This window comes from Mercenaria mercenaria, chromosome 16 (assembly GCF_021730395.1).
Source record: "Mercenaria mercenaria strain notata chromosome 16, MADL_Memer_1, whole genome shotgun sequence".
Classification (NCBI taxonomy): Eukaryota; Metazoa; Mollusca; class Bivalvia; order Venerida; family Veneridae; genus Mercenaria; species Mercenaria mercenaria.
Window position 1 is genome coordinate 17,089,480 of NC_069376.1, and position 21,351 is coordinate 17,110,830.

The 21,351-nt window shown below is 34.5% G+C and overlaps 2 protein-coding genes across 2 annotated transcripts in view; one reads left to right on the forward strand and one right to left on the reverse strand.

Annotated features, from left to right (window-relative positions):
• LOC123540439 (phosducin-like protein 3) overlaps positions 1-21,351 on the forward strand; it is a 478,889-nt gene that overhangs the window by 311,552 nt on the left and 145,986 nt on the right. The window lies entirely within an intron of this gene.
• On the reverse strand, positions 4,806-15,447 carry LOC123540576 (interferon alpha-inducible protein 27-like protein 2B). The gene is made up of 5 exons (XM_053526220.1): positions 15,316-15,447; positions 12,011-12,156; positions 7,735-7,805; positions 6,086-6,260; positions 4,806-5,096 (listed from the first exon to the last, which is right to left on the reverse strand). The coding sequence occupies exons 2-5, from the start codon at positions 12,108-12,110 to the stop codon at positions 4,939-4,941; spliced, it is 504 nt and encodes a 167-aa protein (XP_053382195.1). The 5' UTR covers positions 12,111-12,156; positions 15,316-15,447; the 3' UTR covers positions 4,806-4,938.

A 21,351-nucleotide genomic window follows, 5' to 3' on the forward strand; every position in this document is an offset into this window, starting at 1 on the left:
ATAACGGTTCTTTGATGTTTTCCTATAGTTTTGACAAGAAGTAGAATGATCTACTATTGGTAAACATCCAGTGACCGCTTGTAGAGAAGTGCGACTCCATAGACGATATTACTATAAAAAATGACTTGCCGTCTTAGCGGACTAGCCGTCTTAGCATATTTTGGATTTTTAAAAAGTTTTTAAATAATTCGGCTACATTTTTGTCAATTAAGGCCTCCAACAGAGCCGGCATTAAATTCCTGTGAATCGGTAATACGTGCGACACCTCTGATGTATACAATCATCCGTTTTTCTGTCAAAAAGGGCCCTTGCTTGCCGTCTTACCATGCTCATTTTCTCTAAACAAAACAGTTTTCCCGTTTTCAGGCCAAAACTGTTCATCTGTTGATAAAACCGTTTACTTGTGAGTGTAGTACTCACTTTTTTCCTTAGCCTGCGCTTGATTTGGTCATATTTGATCAAGAAATAAAGAACTTACGCCACTTTGAAGAATCGAATCGACGGAATTTGGCTTGCCGTCTTAGCCATAAAATGACGTCAAAGTCACGTGGTATGGGCACACTGAGAGTGGGGTATGGTGCGCATCATAAACCGGTTTAAGCTCCCCGATGCTGGTTATATCACTGACCGTTCCAAGGCGGTGCCCACTGTTTTTTTATTAGTTCGTTTTGTCCTCGAGTGTTTGCTTTGTGTGCGAGTGTGTATGTTGGTAGTTTAATTCCAAAATTCATTGACCATGAAAATTGTTGTCGAATGGGATATTCCACTTACATTAAAAATATCATATACAACTAATGACCCTATGTTTCAGCGCCAGTAGACATGTTATAAGAGAGAAAAGAATCGTTAATATGTCTGAATAAAATTTAAGGAAAACGGATAACTTGTTGATAACTTAAATACGTTATATATAAATACCATAAAGATCAAAAGGACAATGGCTCCGCCTCTGGTTCTTAACGCCTCCTCTGCAGCGCTGGCTCCTCCTCTTGGTAAAAAATGCACTTATATGATGAAACTTGTCAATAAATCACGTATGTTACACAGTTATATGAAGATCGGTAAGGTAACTTTTAAATCTTTAATTTGCGAAAATTATGGCCAAGTTATAGACATAATTATATCCATTTTCGGTTTGAAACGGTCCTATTTCTCAACTTTCAAAGTCGCCACATCAAGAAATGCTTTCGCTCTGCAAATCGACCTGCATACTTACAAAGTATAATTATTTTTGAATGGAACTACCTTGTCCGATTTTTGAAAGGTCTTAAATTTGTTACAGAAAGTAAATCATCAATTCACCATCTTTTTGTTTACATTGCTGGTATAGTTCCTGTCGTTAGCGACGACTAGGAAATAGCATCGTCTCTTTCTTCAACTCTCCTCCACAAAGAGGGGGAGCCAGTGTTTACAGGCCGTGTATAGATAGACTTTGTCACCTGATCCTAGTAGTATTTTTTGCACTTCAAGGTTTATCGTTAGAGATAATACGATTTAATCTAAAGTGTGTTTGTTATGCAGATTCGATGCAGCGCGAATATATTTACAATTTCTCTTTGTACCTTAAAAGTGTTAATAATGTACCGAATCTATTTTTAGAAATCTATGTAAACTGGGCCAAGAGTACAGAAGATGATCATGCTGCACCTAACACAACTGCGTGACGAAAATAGTATCAAAACTCTGAGAGGGTAGACACTGTGATCGGCTGTTAAGTCATTTGAAAGAAATAATGTGCAAAGTGTTTCCAATCAGTAACATATAAATATATTAAATACAAATATATGATGCCCTCGGCAGGATACAAAGAGCAGAGGATAAACAGAATATTAGGTTAAAGTCTGGTGCACCAGGAACTTTTAAATGTCGTGATTGGTGCAAACCCCTACTTGTATGTTTTGGCCACCTCGGCAGGACGATGTTACAATAGGAATTTTATATGAAAATCTACGATAAAGTCCGAAAATCTCGGTTGTGGAGAAAAGAAACTTGATTAAAAGGTTCCCGCCATGGACTGTGTTTAACTGTAATAAGGAGACACTCTCTCAAGAATAAATTCTCTGCGTCGGACCAGGTGCAATGCTTTACCGTCATCTGAATAGAGATGTCTTTCAGGAATAAAGTATCTTCACTGAACCAGCTACTCTGCCTAACTGCTACCTCTCTGTATCTGTCTCTTTGTCTCTCTATCCGGAGGGGCTCAAACTCCGGATCTCTCGATCTGGATGCGATCGAACGCCCTATCACTGAGCTATCATGGCACACGATTCCACTTTCCACTTTTAGTGAAATAATTTAGTTTAATGGTAGAGCGTCTGCCTCCGGTGCAGAAGGTCGCGGATTCGATTCCCGGTCGCGTACCAAGAATGTGAAAAATGGTACCAATTGCTCCTTTAATATGCTCAGAATTATGTGGATAAACAGGCTTTTCTCTCAAACTCGTAATCTAGGCATAGAAAATAGAGATCAATATAATTGCACCTTACTAATCCTACCAGGTGTTCTGTATTACAAAAGTGCTTCTATTGTGACATTTTGATACAAGCAAAATTGTATTATCTGCACTATTAGTTACTTACCGGTACTTCATTTTATTACTGGCTTGTTTAAAGTTAATTTTTTACCATGTGCAAGTTGACAGAATCATAGGAACCATGTTTTGAGAGGTAAATCAAACACAAATGAATAAATCCGTAATGTTTTTGTTGTGCAAAAAAGTATGATATTGTGTCTAAAACAGTTTTCATTTTCCATTCAATTGTGTAATTGCAATGGAAGGAAACTAATAGATATCTCTGCTTATAAGTACTAGCCCAAGGCAAGAGTTGTCATTCTTTGTGGATCACAACTTTAAATTAAAAATTAAAACTTCTGTTATTGACATTAACAAAACTATTATAAACTTCACATTTGTGAAATCAATTTCTAGATTTTATTTAATGTATTACTATCATTGAAAATTTTGGGGTCTATCTCTACGTAATCTTGCATGAATGAGATGTGGAGACTGATGTCAAAAATGGTATAATTTGTTTCAGGATTCACCTTAAATTAATTAGTGCAAAAATAGAAATTTTGTATCAGATATAGGATCCTATATACTATTTTCGTGTCGATTATACATGTAAAGGGGAGCAACTGACATGTTGTAATCGATGAGCGTCGATAAATATTTCTGGTAAAATCAAGCAAATCCTCATATCATTATATTTGAACGAACATTCTGAAAGTTTAAAACATGTTAAAGTAACTATTTTCATGAAATTTAATCAACAACGGGCCACATACTAGCCTTTTTTTTATAAAGCTAAGCTTGTTCTTCTTAAGTTCAGAGCAGATGGTGAAAGTATGATCCAAAAATATGGTGTGACAAAGCCGCATTTTCGAATAAACGCGTGACACTTGTGTCTTGTTGAGCCTGATAATGGCGATTGATGAACAGGGCAGTTAATTAATTTTCTTTTAAATCTGCGGAACCGTCAAAAAACTGCACGTTCCTTGTTTTCTATAGGATAAGAAATTAATAAACAAGAGCACCGCCATGCGGGTGCTGACGCTCATCTGACTTTTTTTTTTTTTTGCATAATAGAACAATTGTCCTACCCATGATTTTCTAAGTCCAAAAAGGGTCATAATTCTTGCAAAAAGCTGGACTGAGTTATCTTTCTTGATGTACATAGCCAGCTTATGATGGTGAACAAATGTTGCAAGTTTCAAAGCAATAGCTTGAATAGTTTAAAAGAAAAACTGACCTAAACATAAAACTTAACCAATAAATCTGATATTTTCTAAGTCCAAAAGGGGCCTTAGGTCTTGCAAAAAGCAGGACAGATGTTTCTTGCTCCACATGGTAGATCAATTTCAATTTTCATTACTTCTTATATAATTATGTTTCGAAGGAAGAAATAAAAACTGCACCATGACAACTTTCTTGAAGACAGGGGATCATTTTAATTTTAAGTACATGACTTAATTCTTGGCTGTTCAGTCTGTGAATACTATGTCAAGGTTGTATTTTTCACTTTCAAGTTAACCAAGCGATGTCTCCAACTGACATTTAATTTTGCTCCTTCATTTGATCTAAGCACGTTATTTATGATCGAAACAGCATTAAACAAACTAAAAACAAAAGGCTATAAGATCACCAATTTGATCTCTATGCCGGGCAAGTTTGCAATAATGATCTTAAGTTAGGTGTTGCCGTTTACTTGAAGCAAATTAAGTGCGTTGAAATTGTTAACGTCTGTACGTCAGCACTTTTCAAACGAAATAATAAATTAAAGTTTGGTCGGATAAAGATATGTTCAAACAAAGTGAAGAACTCATCTGCACTGTTGATGACAACTGATGTTTGAAATAGATTCCAATTACTCCCCAAATCTGTACCGCACCTGTTGTACACAAAGTCACGTAAGCGTTACTCCCGAAATCTGTACCGCACTTGTTGTACACAAAGTCACGTAAGCGTTACTCCCCAAATCTGTACCGCACATGTTGTACACAAAGTCACGTAAGCGTTACTCCCGAAATCTGTACCGCACCTGTTGTACACAAAGTCACGTAAGCGTTACTCCCCAAATCTGTACCGCACCTGTTGTACACAAAGTCACGTAAGCAGCTTGAGTAAAGCTGACTTGTGACACAACTCGTAATGATAGTTTTCATAATAGTCCAATGTCCAGCCCAATACCAATATGTCAGCGTTAAGTATGGCAACAAAATTTGGGAGATCCTTTTAAAAGTAAATATAAAGATAAATATGGAGATCAGTGACACAAGGAAAAAAGTAAACCTGAAACAACTGCATAATGCCTTCTCAAGATTTTATTATTTAATCATTCTAGAATTCAAAACACACATTATACCTGTTAAGATGTTAGGATTAGGAAGGGGATTTCTTCCATTCTTTTCTAATTAATAGTCATATCTTCATTTAGACTATTTTGCGTCGTTGTTTCTTCGTTTTATTTTCTTTTTGATTCTACTGCCCACTTCAATTACACCAGTTGATGATAATGTAACAGTAGAAAAGACGCCGACATTACCCGCTATACTAATACCTGCTGCACCCGCTGACTGCATGATAGCCAGGACACCTGAAATATTTGAATATGTAGAAAGTGACTAACCCATACATTTTAGGCAAGAAATAATCTCGATCAAAAATCCATAAAAGTGAGTACTCTGAAACTGACTAGTGGTACAAACTTATTGACATAAAAATATTATGCAGAAGGTAGTAAACAGTTGCAACGACTTCAAAATATTGCAGAAAATGTACATTATTCTAGCATTTTTACCAATATCTAACTTTTATTTTCATCCACTTTATCAATTTTAAGTGTCATTTATACATTCTATGCCAAACTTGTTGGAAATGAACATGCTGAACTTTCACACACACTGCTGGCGAGTAGCTTTGAAAGATAATAACTCGAATGTTTGACGCTTTATAATTGTTTTCTACTTCGTTGTTCTTAAAAATATCTAAATTATCAATCCAGAGTAAAGATTCATTTGCCGAGAGGTTGACCCAAGACTTCGCTTTTCTTGTCTCTCACCTCTGACTACCATGCCAAGAGTCTTCGAATGGTCTGTGGTTCTAACCAGATAAACACCCGTGCGTAAATAAATGCACGGTACATGTAGTACACCTGGGATCCCCCTCCTTAAAGCTTGAAAGCTTCACCTAAACTGTGCCGATTTTACTAAAATCCATCAAACTTAAACATATGTCACATTAATAAAAGTCGGCAGAACATCGAAACAGTATACCAAGGCCCTTGATCCGAGTCTCCGTCTGGCACTTGTTTTATTCAACCTATCAAAAATGGCGCCAAACGCAGACCATGGCTGTATATGTTACAAGAATATCTTTGTCTCTATCCCATAAAAATTCATAGTTGAATTTCAATATAACTCGAGAGTATGCCACTTGTTATTTAAAGTGGAGAATATGTGTAGGCGGTCGGCTATTCAGAGACCCCGCCTTCGAGTTCCGGTCTCATCATGTGACATATAGTTACCATTCATTCGACAAACTACTTACTGAGTCTACTAAGACAGGTCAAGAAAATTTTCTTACTTCCGACTGAGACAGTTCCACCACACAGAGACATCAAAGAAGCCGCAGTAGAGCCAGCAGCGATACCACCTGCTCCAAATCCCAACGCACAGAGTACAGCAGGGGCAGCTACAACTGCCGTCCCCCCTAATGCAACCGCCGGAAGTACTCTTGTTCTTAGAATCTGCTTTCCACTCTGGGGAAAATGGAAACAAATAATTTAGTAGTTGATGTTTTAGCATGTGAAATATCCGTGTTTCCATAAACAGAAGCTGTTTAGACGTTTCAGTACAAATCTATTTCGAAGCGTATTTTAGAGGTCAATATCTTTTATTATGATATGCCCTGTGGCAGTATAATTTTCCGCGTTTGTTCTCTAGGTACTAAACCCTTTACAATAAACACTGTTTCCATTCACCTACTACAAGAGGGTATTCTCAGTTATAATACAGTTTTCAGCATTTTGTTTAAACAGATTTCCAACATATGACCTTTACCTTAGTGGACACATATACAGTCTAATGCTAGGTCTTGTTTTACATTAACTCTGAACTAAAGTTATTGGCCAGAAACAGCTTTTTTCTATTTTTGGTAACAGCGACTGGACCTTGACTTAAGAAGCTCCCTGAGGCAAGCTTGCTATACAATAGCTTTGGTCAGACTGAAGTTATTGGCCGAAACCTGTTTTTCTTTCTATTTTTAATAACAGTGATCTTGACCTTAAACCCAGCGGCCAAAAGTACAATCCAAACCTTTTCTTCTTGTAAGATACCTGCAGATAATTATTCATCGCAATATTTAAATACTAATAAAAGTGTTTTTTTTACAAAGATCTTAGACCAAAATGAATATCAAAACAAAATAGGGTTTTACATAAACTTTTTATACATCAATTTTGGTAACAATATGTTTATCCAAACTTAAGTATTATTGACCGAATACAACCTGATCGCCGATGCAAACTAGTTATTCAGCAAACATTGCAGTAATCATGACTCAAATGAACCCAAATCATCTGAATTGTTAACAAAATGGAAGTCCTGGTCGGGATTTGAACCGTTACCCGTCTACTACCCTGTAAATTAGGTACTATAGATTAAAGTCTTAGACCACTGCGCCACGGTGGAACGTTCAAAGTATATAGTAGAAACGTTAAAGCGGTTACCTTGACCTTGTCCCAAAATTGCATTTCAATATTCAATCAAGAACTAAATTACTGAGCGGAAACTAGTTTAAACAGTATCGTTACAGAACATGTCCCTAGCGGCCAAAATATTACTATATACCCAGTTTGGTGACAATATTTCAATATTAGCTTAAGTTACTGACTAGATGCACCTTGCTTTACACTGCCCACCCGACCAAACATCGCGCCTCAAATCAAATAACCAATGTTTTCAAGAAGGCCTGGTTAGAATACAGTTTACAAGCTAGCCGATGACTATATATACTTTTGTCTCAAAACAATAAACTTTTCCCCCCTGGAATGATGCCGTCTTTTAATAACATTTAAAATTACGAGTACCACAAAACTGCACTACTTATTATTAAAATCAAAATAACACTCATATTTTATTAACAAATAAATTGCTCTAATTACATAAGAGAAAGGCCAGGGTGAATGGTTATATCATTTAATCTTACAACTTGAAGTTTCATTTGTGTCTTACCTTTCCTTTTTGCTCAGGAATCTTGTCATTTTTCTCATCTATATTTGAAAATTTTGTGGTGCTTGATAAATCTGAAAACATTTAAGATTTATTTGAGCACATACAATATACAGTCTAACTTGCTCGAGAGGCCATGTCTATTAAAAGACTGCTTGCATTAAGCGTCCACTTTTTCAGTTCCTTTTCGCCTCAGTCACAATCAAATGCATACTTTTTAGGTGCTCCATGTTATACACCAAAATTTAAAAGTGCATATTTATATATTCTGTCTTCAGCACTTCAGGAGTTACATATCCCTACCCAGTTGCAGGTAAAACTACTATCAGATAGCTGATGTACATATAAAACGAACGCCATGCTGTCCAATAACAGAAAAAAGCCCAAAATCCAGCGTTATATTGTTTCACCTTAAAAAATGTGCTTTTTGTCTTTTCATTTTAATTAAAACCTGAACCAGCAAGACCTTTTTGTGCTGTTTGGTTTACAAGAAAATTCGTCTTCTTTCAGCTAGAAGTTATTTCAACTGTCTATGTCACCCACAACAGAAGATATGTACTGAAGACTGACATAACCTTTTTGTTATATATTTTGCCTTTTTGCTCTTCCCCATATCAGATATGTGATTTCATTATGAAATAATTCTTTTTTTACTGTCTTATTTGTCTCTGTGTGAACTTCAGTCTACCTTCTTCTGAAAATAATAGCATTCTTTCAGGTGGAAGTTTCTTATCTCCTCAAATTTGACTCTGAACAGACAATGATAAATGCGCCAATTTTTTTGTCCTGTCCGTAGACACCTATTTTCTTTGTGAAGGATACAATATTAGAGTTTAATCACTGTTGGTATGAAAGCTGCTAGGATAGTGTCTAAGTTGATAAACATTTGATGGAATTAAACTGGGTTATATAGATATAAATAGTTGTTGAATTGCAAAATGTCTTGTCCGTAGACACATGTCTTGTCCGTAGACACTAAAGAAACGAAGTTTTTTTGAAAAATATCATATATAAAATCATACTGGAGCTATTTATCAAGTTTCAATGATACACCACACTTAATGTTTATACAAAATATAGAATAAATATATTTCTAATGAAACTTACTTCTTCCAAATGCAAAATGTAACCCATTTATTCTTGTGTGTACAATCTGAATCTGAGAAGTACAATGGATATAGAATATGTTTTAATCTTATACATGACTTATATAAATGTTAAAAGCTATCAAAAAAGGAATAATACATTTCTTTCTAACCCTCCCTTTGTTATGGCAAAAACAAGGCATGCAATGAGGGTGTCTACGGACAAGACATTACGCAAATACTGTTCAATATATTTTCTGTTCTCAATAAAAACCAGCACTGGACCTTAGAAATATATCAAGAGTTCTTTGAAATAAATAAAGAGACTCTGAAATGCAAAAAAAAAAACCCAATCTTTTACAAGTTAGTAGTAAAACAGAAAGAATGAGAAGATAGAAGCAAAATCATTTGACATTTTGTCATATTCTAGTGGAGTATGGATCTATTGTCAGACATGGTGTGGGCTGTCCACTTTCAACTTAAACATTTTGTTATAATCCACTCAAGATGGCATATTTCTGTGCTCTTCTGGGCCAAGATATAATGGTGACTGGTTTTCAAGATTTCATTCTATTCATGTGCCTATCAACTTTTATTCTGTAACTGACTGAAATCACATAAAATTGAAGCAGTTTAAATCATCTTAAAAAAGAAATTACAAGCAATTTACTAATCACCGTAGTTTCCTTGCAGCTTTCTCCCTTTCAAAAATGAAAGCTATTTAGATGTGTTTGTTTTTGGGGGGTTTAATGCCCTTTTTCAACAGAATTTCAGCTATGTAACTTAACAATTGTTAATTGGTTCTGTACTGTACAAACATGTTCTCTGCAAATAACTGCCAACTTCCCCACATGCATCAGAGGCAGAGGTCTAGAATTTTGAAATCATAGTTTGATTTACGATTGGAGTTACTAACATTTGTTCCAGTATTTTTCAAAGAAAATAATATTGATATAGGTGATAACATGAAAAAAAGAAGTAAATGTGATAAAAAGATAGTTAAAAAACTTTGTCTCCGGTCATACTATCTTATATAATGGAAAAAGGTCAATATTAATCAAAAATATTACTGGCTAGAAAAAGAGAATGTATCTTGGGAATTTTAAGAAAAAAGCATAATATGTAAGTAATTAGCTGACTCAAAACTAAGTGATAAAAACTTATCACAGTGAACATTTAATTATTCTGTAAACAGGTTAAAATTCACAGGAATTTTATTTTGCAGGACTAATTAAAATATTAGTATGAGTTATGGATCTCACAGAATAAATGTCATATGAGTATTTTACAACATACAGCTATTTAAGCAGTCAGCAAGGGAGTTTGTTTCATTAGTTTTCCATTTAAGACACAGTTGTAATCTTTTTAAGATGTTGTTCTCAGCTATAAGTTTAACAAGTTCTTCCTACTTTTTTAATGTTTCTACTTTAATGAACATGTTTAGATGAACTCATAGAGTTCTTCATGTTAAACTTTGTGTTTATACTTTTTTACCATTTCTTGATTGATATGGTTGATAACAGCATGTAAATAATTTGCCTCAACAAAGTCTAGTCAGGTGGTTTCTTCCACCATCCAATTTCAGGAAGATTGTGGTTTATTTTGTTTAGTTAAGGTTAAAAGTTATTACAGATAAATAAACATAGTCTAAATGGTGTACATAACAGGCTGCAAGGTCAGTTCTTAAGCCCATTAAATGCATGAGCATTGATCAGAAACATTATTACTCTATCTGTCTTTTAGACAGAAATTATGGTCAAAAGTCTTGTCCGTAGACACCAAGCTGAAGGAGATTTTTAACAGCCTATTTCAGTGAGGATCCTTCCAAGTATCATTATTTTTAGTATATAGTGAAATATGAAAACAACTAGTCCTAATTTATGTACACAATAGCACAGAACTTGTCACATAATGACATTTTGATTTAGTCACAGTTGTTTAAATCCTTCAATTATTCGAAGACACATTTCGAAGACCGTCATTTATACTTCTTTTCTTAAATTTGTTTGTTATTTACTTGTTCTTGATCATTTTAAACATAAAAAGTTCAACAGAACTAAAAGACTGTCTTCTAAAATTACCTATGTAGAAAGCAGTTGGAGATGATGTCTTGTCCGTAGACTTTTTGGGTAAACTTCGGCTTTCATTTTAAAATTGCGATATCTCTGCCAAACATAGTCGTAATCACAAAAATGAGACCATTATTTAAAGAGAAATGACTGAATTTTTAGAAAATAACATATTTGAGTTGAATAAATGCATTTCAAAAGGTATGCAAAAACTGAAAGCAAGTAGAAAACAAAAATTTCTAGAATTTTGAACTTCAAAAGAAGATAATAACTACAAATCTTTGTGTAATTTATTACTTTTTTGGGTTTTCTACATTACTTTTATGTACCTTATCATGTGGTAACAATTTTGTTGGGTCTCAAAGAGTTATTTGAATAAAACAGTCCTTTAAAAATGGTCATGTCTGTTTTATTTTTTCCCTGAAGATTCATCTTTATATCGAAAAAAATATTGTCGACTATCAGACAGCGACAACTACCATTGTTTTTGTAGAACCAAGGTATATGGTAAATTAACATTTCAAAATAAAAGAGTTTTACAAACTTTTATTTTTGACCCCAAGTGAAACAAAAAAATGCATTTGATTGTGACTGCGGCGTTTGTGCTGTTAAGGAACTCATTATCTTGTACAGAGAGACGTTTTGTGTTAAATGACCATGACCACTTTTGGACTCTCTTAATGCAAGTTATATTGTACTTCATAGGTGTAGTGGGGTATAATGAGGGCGGTCTGTTCTGTCGGTGACGGGGTAAAGAGCCTCACCCTACACAACAGGTATCCATTAACACAGTTAATGATACATATAACATAAATATATGCACCTTGTTGAGTGCTGCAATCTTCGTTGAAGGTGTGGTCGGTGGAGGGTCATATTCTAATGTTTTTAACACTCCAAATTGGTCATGCCCTTGTGAAATAATCATCAGTCCGCAGGCGTATAACCTCATCGTATTATTCTGGTATATTAAAGCATGATTCTGCCATGTATTATTTCTTAATCAAATATTATTTCTTAATTAAATATTACGCTCGACAATTAATTTCATTTCCAAAAAAGAACACATTCTATTTGAGAAGCTATTGTTTTACTAATTTCACTTTAACTTTTGGTGAAATGACATACTTTCCTTGTGCAAGACGTCTTCTAGTGTTAGCCGATTGTTCAGGAGAACAGGACTTCGTACAACGGCGGCAACACGGCTTGCCATGCATATCCGAAGCATTTCGCTGACGTTTATCCAACGCTGTTCTTACATTTACCACGTTTAGCTGTAAAATACATAAGCTTTCTTTTTATGTAGTGTAGTGGACTCAAAATAAAAAAAATCATACAGAAGTGATCACACACATGAATGAAATATCTTTTAAAAAAGATAACCAGTGTAGCTGTGCTTGTTATGCAAGATCAGAATTGAGGAGAATGTACACTGCAGTAGTTGTGAAAGTAAGTGAACTTACTGACATACTGATTGACAATATATCATCTGAGAAGCTGCTCTGTAACAGCAGTAAACATGGTAATATGCAAAGAAAATAAAACTGGGCGGATGGATGTTGTTGTGTTCGGAAGGGGTGGGGCGGGGAGAAGTTTACAAATACCTTTTCTACGATACATTACTAAAAACTTTGATATTAAAAGAGCAGTGATGTTCCCGTCCGCAAAATCTTAAATAAAACAGGTCATTAATTGTGAAAACTTTAAACGACCAATTCTAAGAATCATTTAGCAGCTTGTTTCTTCCTAGCTTTATTTTCGACTTCTACTAATTGGCAAAAAAAAAACAACCAAAAAAAAAATCACAATGAAATTAAACGAAATACTAGTAATTCGTTTTGTACAAAAACTAATAAATATTACATTTTCATTTGTGTCTTCATACTGGTATCAGTATTTTTAAGGACTTTTAAACGAATAGGTCCCTTTATTCAACACATATCCATTAAAATGATGTCAATTCAAATATAATCGACATCCTCCCTCACCCCCATACCCGTCCCCACCACCCGATCCCTCACCCTCACCCACACCCCATACCCTCGCCCCTCACCTCCATCCCCCAAACCCTCACCCGGCCATCTCTCACACTTGTGTGATTTTGTACGGATAAAAAAGAAAACGATTGACACTTTAACGTTCATGTATAGTGTAATATAATATTGTAAAGTTTTTTGATACTACCATTCGGGTAAAGTTTTGTTTTATATTTTAGGCCTGTAAGTCTTTTTTTTATAAAAAGTATACCAAACTGTTCAGAAAAGTAGAAACACCTTTTAGAGAGTTTTTTTTTCTGTTTGGAATAATAAATTTTCTCTAAAGATCACATTAGATCAAGTCTCATTCTGAGTCTCTAGTTATTTCCTCAAACTGAGATAATTACGTCACGCGTCGGACTTTATTATCAAACTGAAATGAAATGAAAGTGATGATTGCGTCAAAGACTTGGACTATAATACCAGACTGAAATGAAACGAAGGTGATAATTACGTCTCGAGTCTGACTATAAAACCAGACTGAAAGGAGGCAGTAAACAGTTTTCAGCTGTTAGTGTCGAATTGGTCAAATTTACAAATAAGAGGCAATTTACGGACTGAAGTGCATATTTGAACTTTAAAACAATAATAATTATTACAATTGAAGTTTCAGTGGCTGGAATTGAGTTTCACGTATTTAAAGAAAGCTAGTTGAGTAGCATTGATCTTGAAATTATGACGTAATGACTTGAAGATGCGAATACATGCCTCTGCTGAGCTAGCTTAAAGTGGAGTTGTCATTTTAGCAGGGGCCTCAGGAAAACTGGAATTATAGTGAAATAACGCTACGGATGGCACATATATTTGAGCTTATTTTCAGATTTTACAGTGTTACTGGAATATTTAACCGTGTAGAAGTTGGGGCTATGATTTGCAGGGAATTTTTTACAGCGATTTGAAAATTGGCAAATTTAGCTGTTTTTGTCATCAGTTTCCGCGACCCTGGGGGCACAAAATTTAGGTCTTGTAAACAGAAAACTAGATATTACGGATGTATTGCAGTTGGTTTGTAACGATAGACATACAGTCGTGTTAATGGTGCAATATCGTTATTGCAGGTGTGTGATTACAGAGTTTTGTGTGAGGTTTTGAAAGTTGGGTAGGCGACTCTAGGCCGAGAAGATCTGAAAACTGTTTATTGCCTCCAAATGAAATATAAGTGATAATTACATCAGGAGCTCAACTATAATACCAGACTAAAATGCAAGTGACAATTACGTCACGAACTGAACTAAGATCAAGATCTTTTATTGTCTACATGCTTTGTAGAAATATAATCAAATTCTTTTTCAAAAACATTTCCGTTGAAAATGTTACAAAACATGCACGTTGCAAAAATTGCAAAATGAAAGTAAAGAACTGTCAAAATGACAAAAAACTCTTTCTTAACTTTCTTTGAGAAAAGATATACGTTGACCATATCTCATTATAAATGGCATCCGTTATTTGTATTGAAATTTTTCAATGGTGTCCGTAAATAAAGCAGGGATTTTAACAGGAGACCTTTAATTATTCAATCTGTTTATTTTTTGTGTTTCCATACAAAATTCTCTCTTTAATTTTCTCCATAAAATACTCTCCTTTAAATCTAAAAAACAGTACCAGTGATACATTTATTTAAATATGCATACATAAAACTTAGACATTATACATGTTTCAATAAATCCTTTACATGATAAACTCTTTACGAAACACTGCAATCATTGTAACATATGATTTCGCGACTTATGTTGCTTTAACCTTACAGGGTGGCCAACCCACGTGACTTTTGGATATCGAACACGCGAGAAAACGTCTCGATTCAGGTAATATTTTTGCCCAGATTGTCCTTACTACTTGACGGATTTTTATAAGATAAAGAGCGTCGAAGACAGCAAAACGAATGCTTTCTTCTGCACAGATGATAATTGTGTACTGTCTGTTGTCATATTTGTATAAAATATCAACTTGTCTGTTGTCATATTTGTATAAAATATCAACTTGATATTTTATATAGATTTCTCTAAATATGACAACAGACAGTAGATCTACATAATTATTGTGTATATATAATAATTGCGTCTTCAATTTCATTACTTTTGGTATACTTTTATAATCAAGCTTCTTATTCACAATTACGTATTTTTATGGTTCAGGCTACTTGTGTGACTAACATATTTATTTTTATAATTCAGGCTACTTGTGTGACTAACATATTTATTTTTATGGTTCAGGCTACTTGTGTGACTAACATATTTATTCTAAGTACTCCAAGAATCGAGACAATTTCTTGCGTGTCCGATATCCAAAAGTCGAGTGGATTGGCCACCCGTACCTTATAAACCTATAAAATGTTTAAGAATAGCTTTGATTATATCGTAAATCAATGAATTACTATATAGGTAGATATATAATTACCTCCGTGTCGCCTCTTCCCCAAAGAACACGTAAAATATGCTCGTAACCCTTTCAATTTCTCTGAAGAGATCAAACGTTTTTCATACGTTTACAAATGGCGTCAAAATTATGAAGGGAGGTAACAAATCTGCGTAAAGTAAAAACCCGTTCCATACCGTTACATGGCTCCCCAAAATTAGATTTTTATTTCATGACATTCAACAACGTTTATATCTTATCGGCTGTTGTCATTTGAAAGAAATCGTGTGTAACCAAGATACAAGATACAAGATACAAGAAGCTTTATTTTAAGTCGGGTAGTATAAACAAAGAAACATTAGCTAGACAGCTATTTTCCGACAAAAACAAAGTCATGCAACAACAAAACGAGAAAAACATAAATACCTGTAAAAGAAATATTTTGCACATAAAAACAATTAAGTTAAAGAGCACATTTAAAGGGAGATCATGCAGATAAAACATATATCACAAAATGTATTTAGTTAAAGAGCACATTTAAAGAGAGATCATGCAGGTAAAACACATATCATAAAAACTATGTTAGGAGAAGCTATATGAAAAAATCACAAAAGGATACATATTAAGACTAGGTTTCAGCAAAGATAGTTTACAAAGGCATATAATGGCAGCACAAAAGTTATATAAAACAACACAAAATAACTGATAGTTTAAGGCAGCTAAGACAAAGTAAGTAAACATTACATAGTATGGCTAAGAACTAAAACACAAATACAAAATGAAGCAAAATTGAAAGACAACTAAAAGCAAGCTGGGTAATACAACAGAATCACAAGCAAGCATTCAGAAATGATACAAAAAAAAAACAACAAGCAAATTAAAAACAAACTACATACATAGGGAGCTTTTACAGAGGTCCAGTCCAGGTACGGATCAAATAAAGCAAAAATTAAAAGACAACTAAAACAAGCTGGGTATTACAAAAGAATAGGCACAAGCAGGCATTTAGAAATGATACAAAAAACACGCAAACTAAACAAACTACATACATAGGGAGCATTTACAGGATGGTCCAGCCCAGGTGCGGATCAGTCTCCTGAACTCTTTGAAGTTATCCACCTGTCTGATTTCATTCGGGAGGCTGTTCCACACCTGCACTGCCTCATACCTGAATGACTTCTTACCATAGGTAGTGGATTTTACAGTTGGTACTAGTAAAGTATTTACATACCTGAAAGAATAAGAATCATTTTTAAAGCTAACAAGATCATGAAGATAGGAAGGAGAGATTTTGTACAAACATTTGAAGGTTTCTATAGCCAAAGCTCGTTTCCTGCTAAGATGTAAGGTTGGCATATCAGCCTTATGTAAAAGGTCATTATATGAGGATATAAAATCATTGAAGGTTATTTTCAATGCTCGGTGTTGAAGTTTTTCTAATTTTTCAGTATTAGCTTTATTGCAGAAGTGCCAAACAAGAGGACAATAGTTAAAATTGGATCTAATAAAAGATTTGTATATAAGTATTTTGTTTTCAGTATTAAGAAATTTGCTCATGCGTAAAAGTACGTTCAGCTGCATTGCTGCTTTCCTGCACATCTTGGCAATTTGGTCATTAAAGTTTAGCATAAAATCAATGTCTACACCCAGCAACTTAACAGTATCATCACAAGTAATATTTACATCTCCAACTTGAAAGGTAGGAGAGACATCATGCGTATATTTTCCAACAGAAATTGCTTGAAATTTGTCAGGGTTTGCTTGCATCTGGCTAAAGTTGAACCATTCTATAAGATTTAAACTTTCTTCTTCTAAAACAGATTTTAAAACATTTATATCTTTATGATTAAAAGAAATGGTATTGTCATCAGCATAATTATACAGTTTAGATTTTTCCACAAAATAAAAAATATCATTAATAAAAATATTGAAAATCATTGGTCCCAAAATTGACCCCTGTGGAACACCTTTAGAGAGTTCAAGCCATGTGCTAGATGCCTCTCCTATTTTGACCGTTTGTTTTCTATTTGACAAGTAGTTATGTACAAGTTTGGAGGCTCTGTCAGTCAGCCCATATGCCTGTAGCTTGAGGACAAGAAGATCATGAGGGATACAGTCAAAAGCTTTTGACAGATCCATAAGTATTGCGGCCACGTGGTCTCCCCTGTCCAGTGCAATCTTCCAGTCCTCAACCACACGCAAGAGCGCTGTCTGACAGCTATAGCCTGGCCTGAAAGCAGAAAGTAAATCATTAAAAAGTTTGTTAAAATGTGTATTAAGCTGATCATTTAAAACTTTTTCATAAATTTTAGACATTGTTGGGAGGATGCTTACAGGTCTGTAATTTTTTGCAACAAAAGGATCATCTTTTTTGAAAATTGGTGTGACCTGTGCTAGTTTGAGATTTGATGGAAAAGATGAAGTGTCAATCATAGTGTTGATTACTCTTGAAGTTGGACCTGCAAGTACCCTTCCAGCAGATTTTAGTATTTTAGGAGGGACGCAGTCATATCCAGTGGCTTTTTTAACATTCAAATTTTTAAAATATTTAAAGACATTTTCAGGCGAGACATGACTAAAACTAAAATTATCTATATCAGGGTTTCTGTGTTTAATTTGAACAATGCTAGGATGAGTATTATCTATTGGGGTATTGTCCTGGATGCCTATATTTTTGGCTACATTGATATAAAAATCATTTAGGATCCCGCAGACATCTCTTTGATTTGAGATTATTTTGTTTTCTTCTTTTAAAATGATTTCTGATGATTTACTTGTTGACTTATTTGACAAAAATGGTTTGATAGTACTCCAAAAGTCTTTTGATTTTGGTCCTCCACCACACCTTTCATGAAAGTAGATAGAAATAGATTGACGTTTTATTTTTTCTTTTTGATTACGAAGTTTCCTAAAGTTTTCCCAATTTTGTGGACATTTATTTTTAAGAAATTTGTTGTGAGCCTGATGTGTTTTATAAATAATTTTTCTGTACTCTGCATTCATGTAAGGGGGTGGGTTTTTTCTTGGACATTTCTTTTTTATAGGAGCATGATCATCAATAACTTGCTTTAGCAATGTTTCATGAACTGAATAAACATCATCAATGTCATCAAAAATATGAGCAATATGGAAAGGAACATGTGAAAGATCCTGATTAAACTTTTCTTCGTCAAATTTTTTATAGCTTCTGAACAAAATCTGTCGGTTTTTAGTACTTGGTAAAGATTCACGTAGCGTTGTTATTATCATACAGTGACAGTCACTAATGCCACAATTTGTAACGGTAGTGTTGCAAAAAAGATTTGGTGAGTTTGTCAAAATTACATCAATGTGTGACGGTTTATTATTTTTTGTAAAACAGGTTGGCTCTTTTATCAAATTTGTTAAGTTATAAGCATCTTGTAGATGTTGTAGAGGTTTTTGTTTTGTTGAAATCAAAACATCATAATTCAAATCTCCGTGAACAATAACATGGTCATAATTTAAAAACATTTTGTCAAGGGTAGAACTGACATCATTTTCAAAAATAGCATCTGACATAGAGGGGGGGCCTATAGGAACACAAAATGCCCCATTTGCGTTTGTTCATATGCAACTCAAAACATAGTGTTTCTACCTGGTCACATTCAAGGTCCTTTCTCCTCTTTATTGGTAAGTCAGCTCGCACCAGAGTCATAATGCCACCTCCACGTGATGTACGGTCTCTACGTTCGAGTTTATAACCATCTACTGAAAAGAGATTATTGTTAAAAGAATTATCAAGTTTGGTTTCAGCAATTGTTAATATGTCAACTAGTTTTTCATCAAGAATCTCGCGAAGTTCATGAAATTTGTATCTCACACTATTCACATTTATGTAGGCAATTATTGGGCGTTTTATGTTTGCCTCACGTATTCGTTTAAGTTCATCAAATACACTGGAATTGTCATTCTCACTGGAAATTGTTGTTGACATTGACGTTTCATGGGCGCCGCCATGTTGGATTTGTAAGGGGACATCACCCCAATCTTCTTCTTCATCGTGAGAAGGGAGAAAACTGTCGTTTAATTGCCTGAGAGTACAACCCTCATTTGTCTCCCTTTGATGTGGTTCGTCCCCACATTGATTCGTACCCGAAGTCAAAGTTTCAACATTATTCGTCTCATTTATTTGGCTGCTGATGTTTTCTATACATATCGGACAGATGAAATGGTTCGACTCAGATGATGTATACTTTTGTGATTTATACTGAGTAGCAGTCAAATTTGAACATTTACGATGAGTCCGCTATAAACAGCTAGTACAGTTAAGTACTCGTTGGTTCAATCTTACGTTGGCGCAGCAAACGCTGCACTTATCAGGGCCTGGGTTGATTTCAACATCGCCACTGAGTGTGAGGATGAGTGTATATAGGTATCTGTTGTTTACAGGTCTCGTAGGAGGGTGCCATCGTGAACGTACCCCACCCGTTTCTTTCAAACAGTCAATTTTGCACCTAAGTGTGCATTGTATAAAAAGTTCTTTCGGCAGGTTGCTTTGGATTTTACCTTTTCCCGTGTGTTTTATTGCATTTAAAGCACAATTATATGCAGTTACTGCTTTGTAGTCTTGATAAAAAGATAAAAACAAACTAAAAAGTGTCACAAAATACAAAACTGCCGCCATAGCAAGGGAGATCACAAAGGGAAGATGTATCAAGCTTGTCAGTAATACATGTATTGTAATTTATTAAATAGAATATATGTTGTCATCGGCAGGATACGAAGAATGGAGGATAAACAGACTATTAGGTTACATTTTAAAGGCGGTTAATCATATTTTGGTCAATTAATGGATTTGTTCAAACTTAGTCAACTGATCATTTATACTTACTTGTGTTTATCAAGTTCTTTCCATACGTTAGATTTTTACTGGAAGAATTTAAAAATTTATTTTCCTATCCTGGTGGTGTTATCTCAGCATAATTATAAATTATTAACATGTTTTGCCTATCAAAAACTTTGAATATAAGCATTATTGTATCAATGTTGTCAAAAATTTACATTAACAAGAACATATTTTTCCAAAATCCATTAGAAAAGTGACTTTGAAATTATTATTACACGCCTTTGTCTATCTTGGTTGCGCAACAACCAAGATACATTGATAATAGATGAATTTCAAAGTTGCGTGCAGTTTTAGTTAACTGAAATATCCCATTCATTGATTTATCAAACGCAAATGTAAAAGCACAAATTTTATTGCATTCAAATGAAATAATCTACTTTTTGGATAACTTTATATTAAAGGGAGGTAATTACTAAATTTCATAAAAAGTAATAAAATGTGCATTTCCAATAGGAACTTATTTCTATGAAATAGGTCTTTTCGTTCCTTCAATAAATCTCTAAAAGAATATATGAAAACTGAAAAATGTCATTAAATGTTGCTCAAGTATGATTGACAACCTTTAGATATCTTGATTCGTACAAGCCCCTACCGTTCAAAACGAAATGTGTTCCAAAAATATGGCGTGACAAGCCGTTTTACGAATTAACGCTTTATAAAATTTATAATAGTTACGAAGATATAAAGTTGAGCCCTTAACAATGAGAATTGATAAACATCAGCGATTAATTGATTTTCTTTTGAATGTGCGTAACCGGCAAAAGACTTAAAAAAAATTACCACGTGAAGTTTTATAGGACAGTTATCCGATCCTTCGCAGTCTGTCTTTGTTGACGATGAGATTGATATTTGCTAAGACACGGGAAACTACGATTATCCGGCAGGGTCATCGTAATGTCGTACTTTTGACCCTACAGACGAAAGGGGGGTAGGAGAACGCGATAGGACGACAACAGTATACTACCTTGATGAGACATCATGAAATGCGATAACACGACAACATTATGCATGCAACAACACGACAACAATATGCGACAGCAAGATAACACAACGATACACGATAAGACGACGCGACAGCACAACAATATGCGATAGCACGAGGAAAGATGCGACAACAGGGCAACAATATGCTACAGCACGACAACACGATGTGACAGCATTGCAACACAATGCGATAGCACGACAAAATAATACAGCGAGATCCACGAAAA

Coding starts and splice junctions, on each gene's coding strand:
- LOC123540576 (XM_053526220.1), bottom strand. CDS start 12,110: ATGCTTCGGATATGCATGGCAAGCCGTGTTGCCGCCGTTGTACGAAGT. Junction 7,806..12,010: donor AGACGTCTTGCACAAGGAAA/GTATGTCATTTC, acceptor AAATGTTTTCAG/ATTTATCAAGCACCACAAAA. Junction 6,261..7,734: donor TTCCTGAGCAAAAAGGAAAG/GTAAGACACAAA, acceptor CATTTTCCCCAG/AGTGGAAAGCAGATTCTAAG.